Source organism: Alligator sinensis, unplaced genomic scaffold, assembly GCF_000455745.1.
Source record: "Alligator sinensis unplaced genomic scaffold, ASM45574v1 scaffold1542_1, whole genome shotgun sequence".
NCBI lineage: Eukaryota > Metazoa > Chordata > Crocodylia > Alligatoridae > Alligator > Alligator sinensis.
Genome location: NW_005842452.1, coordinates 781,978 through 790,957, shown reverse-complemented (window position 1 = coordinate 790,957; position 8,980 = coordinate 781,978). Strand labels below are relative to the sequence as shown.

At 58.0% G+C, this 8,980-nt stretch overlaps 1 protein-coding gene across 2 annotated transcripts in view; it reads left to right on the top strand.

The window, feature by feature from the left end:
* The first annotated feature begins 3,138 nt into the window (after positions 1-3,138).
* COL2A1 (collagen type II alpha 1 chain) overlaps positions 3,139-8,980 on the top strand; it is a 42,414-nt gene continuing 36,572 nt past the window's right edge. The window contains exons 1-7 of one of the 2 annotated variants that reach the window (XM_006030588.1): positions 3,141-3,192; positions 3,305-3,423; positions 6,277-6,483; positions 7,994-8,010; positions 8,588-8,620; positions 8,750-8,782; positions 8,897-8,950. In XM_006030588.1, the coding sequence (XP_006030650.1) occupies positions 3,330-3,423; positions 6,277-6,483; positions 7,994-8,010; positions 8,588-8,620; positions 8,750-8,782; positions 8,897-8,950 (438 nt within the window). In that variant the 5' untranslated portion in view covers positions 3,141-3,192; positions 3,305-3,329. Of the gene's footprint in view, positions 3,424-6,276; positions 6,484-7,993; positions 8,011-8,587; positions 8,621-8,749; positions 8,783-8,896; positions 8,951-8,980 lie in introns of both variants that reach the window. The other variant, XM_006030589.2, reaches the window with a different exon arrangement.

The window sequence follows — 8,980 nt, the reverse complement described above, 5'->3', positions numbered from 1 at the left end:
GTGTGTGTGTGTGTGAGCCCTTTGGGCAGGGGGGTGTAAGCTCTTTGGGCAGGTATGTGTGTATAAGCTCTTTGCATAGGGGGGTGTGTGTGTTTCTGTGCGTGTGTAAGCTCTTTGAGCAGGGGTGTGTGTGCATATGTAAGCTCTTTGGGTAGGGGTGCGTGTGTGAGCCCTTTGGGTGTGTGTGTGTGTGCATGCATGTGTGCATGTGCATGCATGTGTGTGTGAGCCCTTTGGGCAGGGGTGTGTGTGTGTGTGTGTAAGCTCTTTGGATGGGGGGTGTATGTGTAAACTCTTTGGGCATGTGTGTGCATGTAAGCTCTTTGGATAGGGGTGTGTGTGTTTCTGTGTGTGTGTAAGCTCTTTGAGCAGGGGTGTGTGTGCATATGTAAGCTCTTTGGGTAGGGGTGCGTGTGTGAGCCCTTTGGGTGTGTGTGTGTGTGCATGCATGTGTGCATGTGCATGCATGTGTGTGAGAGCCCTTTGGGCAGGGTGTGTGTGTGTGTAAGCTCTTTGGGCAGGAGGGAGTGTGTGTGCGTGTGCATGTGAGCTCTTTAGGCAGGGAAGGCTATGCGCGTGTGTGCGTGTATGTGTAGCTGCATGTACACACATGGGCAGTGCCTGGCACAACGGAGGCCCTGATCTCTGCTGGAGCCTTTAGCCACCAGTGACCCTAACCATGAGGATCGTCCTGGAGGGGAGTCTGGCGGGCGGCTGCTCATACGATTTTGGGGTGAAATCCCTGTAGCGGGGCTGAGCGCGCTGCACGGCCCTGCCTGTTCTTCCCAGGGCAGCATCCGTGCCCAGGGCTGGCGCAGCTCTCTCGTGTCAGGGCTCTGGGGCGGTTTTCTCCCTCTATGACAATTCCTCCGGGGTCCTGGTTTGCTGAGGACGAGGACCCAGCTCTCGGGGACTCTCCTCCATCTGAGAAGCTGTGGCCCATCGGGCCAGGACAGCTTTGACAGGGCTTATTTTCAAAGCTTTCCCACATCCACGTCTGCCAATCTTGGGAAATTCATCTACGTGCTGGCTCCTGTCACCATTTAGGTCCTCGCTCCGTACAGCTGCCAGGTCTGCCCGGGCTTTTTGGAGCGCCTACAATAAGCTAAGGCAAGTCCCGAGTGGAGACAGCTCCGCATGCATGGTACTGGAGTAGGGGTTTTAAGGCCCTGCGTGGGGAAGGAAAGGAAAGCCCGTGAGATTTCTCTGCCCCGTTATGGTCTCCTGGAAGTGGGTCCCAGTATCCAGAAGTGGGTCCCGGCATCCAGCAACGCCGAGCTCAGGGCATGACCAGCGACTCCATGTGGCTACTGCTGTCAGGACTGACTTAGCCTGGAGGTGGAAGCAAACTTTCAACAAGTCATTTCTGCCAGGGTCTGCTCTGGATCAGAAATCCTGCTCCTTTCTTTCCCCCTTCTCTGCCGCTGTTGCTTCCCCCAGGGGTTACCCAGATCTTTCCACCTCCACAGCTGCTGCTCCCAAGCCTGCACCCAGGACAAGAGATCTCTGTTGCCTCTTTGGCAAGAAGGAGCCAGGTTAGGCTGGGACTGTCGGTGGGGGGATCGTTCCCTTTTCAGCACATCCCAGACAAACCTGGCAGATGAGCAGGGCATTTCCCAGGTCCTGCCCGTGTGGCCACTCTGGCTCTCAGCACCCCATGTACCCCACAGGGGACCTTTTGGGGGGGTTATGCAAATGCAATTCAAATTAGGCACTGCATGGGATTTGCATGGGAGCTCCCTCAAGCTCGGGCCACGGGGATGGGGGCTCCAGGGGCAGCAGGAGCCGCAGGGGCGGAGGCTCTACCAGCTTGGCCCGGGGGTGGTGCGGTGCCCAGTGCCCCCTGGGGCCACCTGCAAAGGTGGCAGCGCCTTGCACCCGGGCGGGAGCAGGGGGAGAGGGGGGTGATCCAGTGCTGCACCAGAATTGGGGCCCCTTGGCAGGGGTTGCAAAGCACAGGGGCAGCAGAGGTGACCCCCCCCATTACCAGGGGGCAGCCTGGGGGGGTGCAAAGAGAGATCCACCCCAGCCAGGGGAGACACACCTTGGAGCCCCTTAGTACCCCCACGTGTTGCAAAGCACAACCCCCTCACTCACGCTGTTAGGGGCTGCAATCCACCCCCCTCCGACACTTCCCTTCCCCGGGGTAGAGACCCCTTTGCAAGCCCCTTTAGTGCCTGCAAATTGCCCCCACCCCCAGCGTGAGGTCCCCCCGGGGCTGGAGGTGGGGGCAGCAGGGGAGCCCGCCGGAGAGGTTGCGATGCTGTCCCATATGGGGCGGGGGAGGTCCAGCACTGCGACCCCCAAGCTGGTGGGGGAGGCAGTGTCCTGAGCCCCTTGGAGCAGGATGGGACATCCAGTCCCTGCATTATGGGGGGGACCCCACAGCCCCAGATGCTGGTGCCCAGGGTGGGGGTTTTCCCTGTGCCCCACTTTGCAAGCTGCCCCCAGGGGATAGCAGAGGCAGGGTCTGGGCTAGGGGTTGGGGTATGGGGTGGGGGGAGTCTTGGGGCTGGAAGAGGGGCAGAAGGGCTGGGGGTGGGGGAGTGGGCTGGGGGAGCTCGTGAGCTCCAGGGTCAGACACCTCAAGGGGTCTGGAAAGGGGCTGGGGGAGATTGCAGAGGGTCCGGGGTCTGGCAGGGGAGGAGATCCCGGGGGTCCAAGCTGGCTGAGCCCCCCGAGCCAAAGGGAAGACCCCCTGATCTGTCCCAGCACTGTCACTGCCTCTGCACCAGCGTGACACCAGATTGCTGGGACCCGGCACCCTCCGAGCAGGCAGGCAGGGCCCCTCCGCTGGGCACCCCACAACCGGGATCGGGCTGGGCCCCCGCTGCACCGCTGGGTCCCGGGAAACCCATCGGGGAACCCCGGGTGGCTGGGCCGAGAAGCCCCCTGACTCCGTGGCACAGCACCCCTGCCTCCCCTTGCCTGCCACCGCCAGCCTGGCCCTGGCAGGAGGGGCCGGGCCCCGGCCCCCCTATCCCTGACTCGGTGCCCAGGCTGGAGGCAGGGAGGAGGAGGAGGGGTCTACACTGCTGGGGACAGGCTGGAGGGCTCGAGTTACAGCTCGGCTGGGGGGCAGGGGAGGACTGGGAGCTGGACATATACACCGGCTCCGGCAAGGCAGAGCGGACAGACAACCGTGGTGCCTTGGCCCAGAGCAGACGGTGCGGGGCTTCTGCTGGGGCCGAGGTACTTTGGATTCTCCTGCTGTGCCCAGACCAAAGAGCGAAGGGGGATCGGCTGCATGACGGCTCGGTAGTGCCAGGGGTGAAAACCAACGCTCTCTGCTTCTCCTCTGCAGACCGCTGCATGTCTAACATTTAGACATGTTCAGCTTGACGAATTCAAGGACTCTTGTCATTCTCACGGTCACCCACGTCCTTTTATTAGCAGTTGTCAGATGCCAGGAGGAGGATATCCGTAAGTGGCACCTTTCTTTGGATCTCTAGAAACGCACCCTGAAATGTGGGTTTTGGGGGGCAGAAATCCCTGCTGTTTAACCTGGGAGGGGGTGGAAGTATAACTGGGGTTTGCTGGGGGGCGGGGGGGGTATGCCCGAAAAGCCAAGAGACTTGCACCCCTCCTGGCAGGCACTTGGGCATCCCAGGCTGAGGTTGATGGTGAGCACAGATGCTTTGCCCCCTGTCCAGTCCCTTCTAGGTGCCACCTTCTCCCGGCGCCGGGCAGGGAAGGATGGGAGCCAGCGGGCCGCGCTGATTGGAGGAAAAGTTCTGGGTTAGCTTAGTCCGCTGGGTAGCTTTGCAAGGGAAATGCCTTTGTGACCCTCTTCTTGGGTCTCCAGCCTTTCCGCTGCTCAGAGTCTCATGTCGGGACTAAACCCCCCGCCCTGCTCCATTAGATCAGAAGCCACGACCCAAAAAAATCTCTCCCCTCTCTTCCTCTTCCCGACAGCAGCCAAAGAGTTAATGCGCGGCGTGGGATGGGGGGTGTACAGGGGAGCCAGACAAAGACAGACATTCCTAGACAGACAGGCCGGGAGCTGAGACGTTCACAAAGAGAGAGATCTTTGTGCTGCTCAGCCAGCCCCCAGCCCCGACCCTCCTCCCTCCCACTCCCCAGCCGGGGTCTCCGCGTAAGGTGCAGGGGACGAACCTCGGGGAACTTGATAGCTACCAGATTTGTGCGCGCTGACGGATCAGAAAGGAAATTTCTCCTCTCCCCCCTCCCCAAACCCCTGCAGAAGAGGCCACCTGGAGGATAAAAAGCATTCCAGAAACACTAGGCAAATTGTTTAACTTAAAAAAAAGAGAGAATAAGGAGGAGGGGACAGAAGGGAAAATGTCCCCATAAAGGACCAGCACTTTTTGCTCTTTAAAAAACAAAAAGTAAAGCCATCTCCTCATACAATTGAGTGCAGCCTGCCCTCCCTCCTCCCCGCAGAAACTTCTGCGAAGTCTGGGATATTATTCAGCATAGATACTGGAAACTTTATTAGGTAGAAACAGTTTTTTTTTCCCCTTTCCCATTGTTTTGGGCAGGTTTCCTATTGCTCAAATTCCAGCTCCCTCTCCGCCTGCTCCAGCCTGTAAATCAATTGCAGGGCACGAGCTCGAAGGAGCGCTGCTTTGCTTCTGACTCCGGGCCACGTTCGCTGTCTCGCGACCAGCCTCGGCTTCCAGCAAACAGAAGCTCAAATTCTTTCCTCTCCGGCTTCAAAAAAAAAAAAAAAAAAGGCAGCTTGAGCCCTTTTCAATCAGGGGCGAGCGTAAAGGGGTTGCCTTTCCTGAGTTAGCCCAAGGGAAGTCCTGCGGTCGAGGCTAGGGTATCTTGGCTCTAGCTATGTGCAGCAAAAGCTGGGTTGTTGCTTTTCCCTCATCCTGGGGAAACTGAGGCAGGTCAGGTCAGTCATTCTGCAGAATAGCCCGACCCCGCTGCTTGCAGTGCGCCCAAAACTTAGCAAAGAGGGGGAGAGCGAGCTGCTGCCTCCCGCCTTCTCTTGCATCCCAGGCTCTGGTTCAAGTGTGTCGAACATCCTCCACAAGCGCAGGCATCCCAGGTGTGCCGACACCTGGGCCGAGACTCTCGCGGGGAGAGACACGTCTTTCCGTAGCTCTCAGGCCCTGGAGTCCCCCGCGCAGCCGTTCTCGCCAGGTTGCGCAGGGAGCTCATTGTGCAGGTTTGTTTGCAGAGGGGAGATTGGCAGCGATGGTTTCCAGATGGAGTTGAAACGCTGCCCTTATTTATTTAAACGGGTTCCTACCGGCGCGGCGTGAATCGACCTCTCTGTGCGCTCGAGAAAAGGCCCATTCATGGCTGGGAGGGTCCCCTGGGCTCCCCGAGGCGCCCAGCCCCCTGCACAAAGGCCCCCTGTTATCTCAGTGGCGGCTGCCATGACGGCTTCCCCTTGGATGGCCCTTCCCCGTGCCTGCTCGGATGGGGGTCACCTTACCCTTCCCTCGCCCAGCAACTGCGGTGTTCCCAGCCCACCTCCCCCAGCCCCCGGGCCCCATGCTCCAGGCATGGATTGGACCTCGACTCCCTGCCTTCCTCCTTTCAGAGGTTTTGATGAGAAAAGCAGCCTTCGCCCGTGGAGGCTCAGCCGGAGCGGGCTGCTTTGCATTGGCCCTGCGTTCCAGGAGCTTTGGGGAGGGGGCGTTTGAAGCAGCGTCTCGGTTATGTCTCCCTCCACCCTTTTACAATTTGGGGGGGAGAGGAATTGATGAGCAGCATTGATGGGGTTTCACTGCCCCTTCTGATATGTCTGTGGGGGGACAGGGGGCAGGTCCTTGGCCCCCTTTCCCCCCCATCAGTGCAAGTCAGGAGTCTCTTGCCTGGAACGGTGGAGGTTGCAGCAGCATAGAGCTGGCGGGATCTTGCCATGGCTCTGAGTGTTTTGGGGATGCCCATGGGATGGGATGGGGGCACATGAGCTGATCTGGGCAGTGTTTGGGGCAAAGGTGTTTTGCAGCACCCTCCCCTTGCCTCTTTGTGGCCACCCTGATGGAAGGGAGGGGGTGCGACTGGAGATTTGGGGCCTGGGGGATGGAAATCCCATTGCTTACCCCCTAAGCAACGTTGGGCTTTCAAGACGGCACGAGGAGAAGACAGGAAGGCCTTAGGAGGGGCCAGCAATTGGGCCAAGAAAACCTAGAAGATCCCGACAGGGCCCAGGTCCCTGCCCGAGCGCTGTTTGCTCTGCTGCCATTCGTACAGGATTGCTGTAACCAATGCTGATATCATGCCCCTGTTTCTTTCTCTCCCTTCTGCCTACCCTCCCACCCCCCTCTCCCTTCTCCTTCCCCCTCGGCACAGAGGAGGCAGGGAGCTGTGTGCAGGATGGGCAGAGGTATAGCGATAAGGATGTGTGGAAGCCCGAGCCGTGCCGGATCTGTGTGTGTGACACGGGCACGATCTTGTGTGACGACATAATCTGCGAAGAGATGAGAGACTGTCCCAGCCCCGAGATCCCCTTCGGAGAATGCTGTCCTGTCTGCCCCACTGACCAGCCTGCCGCCAGCGGTCGTAATTTATTTATTTCCCTTCCATAAATAAATTACTGGAGATCAAAGCCAAACAGATAGAGAAGCCCCATGGATGGACGCCCAGAGACTGGGGACATGCATGGGGCTTAGCTAAGAAAGGCCACTTCTTCCTGGGGTCTGGCGTTAGCATCTCGGAGGGCTGAAATAACCGTGTGACACTGGGGGCGGAAAATATTGACCATAATCAACAGGAAACTCAGACTAGTCTCAACAGCCCCGGAGCTAAAGATATCCCCATAATTATGAAGGCTCCAAGACAGCATCAAAGCTGGCCCTGCCCTGCCCTCGTGTCCAAGAAGAGCTCCGGCAAAAGGCTGCTTTTAAATCCACTGCCCACAAATTTCTAAGGGAGCCAGGCAGCGCTCAGTGCCCGGTGCAGGGAGTTTTCTCATTGCTCATCTCCGCCTTTAACTACCGGGAGAGGAGCAGGAACAGCAGGGCAAGGGGCAGAGGGGGAGCACCTCAAAAAGGGCTTTGGAAATCCCCCTGCGGTGTCAGAACCTGCTTTGGGAATCCAGATAGGTCCAGAAATCCCCGCTGGGTTCTTGCAACCCAAGGGGCTTTGGCTTATAAAGAGATCCCTTGATATTTAAGAGACCTCGGGGCTCTGGGGCTGGAGGAACAGTCCGGTTTGCAGAAGCTCAGGAGACACCTGTCTCTGGAAAGGGCACCTGAGGCTGTTTCTTGGTCTGGTACCAGCCATCCTTCCCTGCTCCAGAGGCAGCTCCAGCCAGGGTCCCAGGTGCCAGCCCCACTGCTTTGACCCCAGAGAGCAGAAGTTGCCTTTTTTAACCCTTCACTGGACACGGGCTACCCTGCTTTGTCCCAGCTCCTCCGTGCCTTGCCTTTCACGAGGTCTGGCCGAGAGCCCTCCAGGCCAGTGAAGGGTTGAGAGCTGAGTGAACGCGTGCGCTGAAGTGTGGTACGCCGATGAGGAGGAGGACGGTGACGATGCGGTTACGCCGACACTTGCTTTCTAACGCCTGCCTTAGGGCCGGGCCTCACCTTGCCTCGTGGCTTCTAGTTGCTTAATGAGCATTTTTTCCCCCCGATTGTGTCATTCTGCTTCCTAATCAGCTTGGGCCCATCCTTGGAGGGGAAGGGGGTAGGGGTGGAAGAAGACACGCCAGCCCCCCCATAGCTTTGGAGCTATCGCAGCCCCGCACTGGGATGCCCGCTGTCCTGAACCCTTGTCTCGTTTCATCTCTTTGTAAGACTCCTTCCCTCCGTGTGTGAATCCCAGCCAGTGCCCTGAGCACTGCAGTGCCTCCTCCGGGGAGGCAATGGTATTCTGCAGGCAGTTGGGTATAAAGGAGAAAAGCAACCCCTGTCCTCTTCCCCCAATGGACCCCACTTCCCCCTCCCCAGTGTCTTTTCCCTGGCCTTGTCATGTACCTGTGTGTGCAGAGAGGGGCATTTGTACGTGCCCCCAGACTTGCGATCTCTTGTGATTCTGACATTTTCTCTCTCTCTTTCATCCCTAACAGGGCAACCTGGCCCCAAGGTGAGCTCGCAACCATTTATTTATCCCCACCCTACTCTCTCCGCTGCCACATTTTAATTTCATTCCCATGAGCAGCACACGGGGGCCTCTGTCACAGGGCTGATGGAGGTACCAGCCCTGATACTATCTGAAACTACCCTCTCGGAGATCAGGAGATTCTCCATTAGAGACATTGGACAAGGCCTTGTCTGAGCTGCGTCACGTAGGGCTGGAGCAGGAGTCTGGCCAGTCTGGCAGCTCTGATTTTAAGTGGCCACAGACTCAGGCCCCAGGGCTCATACACAAGCATCTGTAAAGGGGTACTTAAGATAGTAGGATCCCCTCCCAGTGTGGACATAACTGTCCCAGCACAAAGAGCTTTATCCTGGGATAGCATGTTCCCAGAGGTGAAGGGGGAAACAGCTGTGGGGCAGCTGAAAGCAAAGCAGATGCTGAGATCCTTTGCAGGGTACAGACACAGAGCTCTGCTATCCAGGGTGTTTTGGAGACAAGGGGGGCAGTGGGTTGGGGTGGGCTGGGAGCATGTAACCTGCTGGTACCCTCTGTGAGTGCTCATGCTGCCTGCTTTGCCTTGCAGGGACAAAAAGGTGAACCCGGGGATATTAAAGATGTAAGTTTGGATCCAAGTCCTCTGCATGCCTCCCTCCCCCTTTCCTCCCCCCACACCCTGTCGCTACCCCCAGCCAGCAGGCAGGGCATGGGCTTCTCACTGACTTCCCGATGTCTCTCTCCAATCCAGGTGGTAGGACCACGAGGGCCCCCCGGACCACAGGTGGGAACAGACTCTCTCTGTCACATTGTTTGAATATTTGCGGGAGGGAAAAAAACAAACAAACCCTGATGTGAATCTGTTAACTGAGCTCTGCTCTCTCCTCACCTGTTTCAGGGACCTTCAGGCGAACAAGGACAACGAGGAGATCGCGGCGAGAAGGGAGAAAAGGTGCATTTCAGAGTTAAAGTATATCCAAGG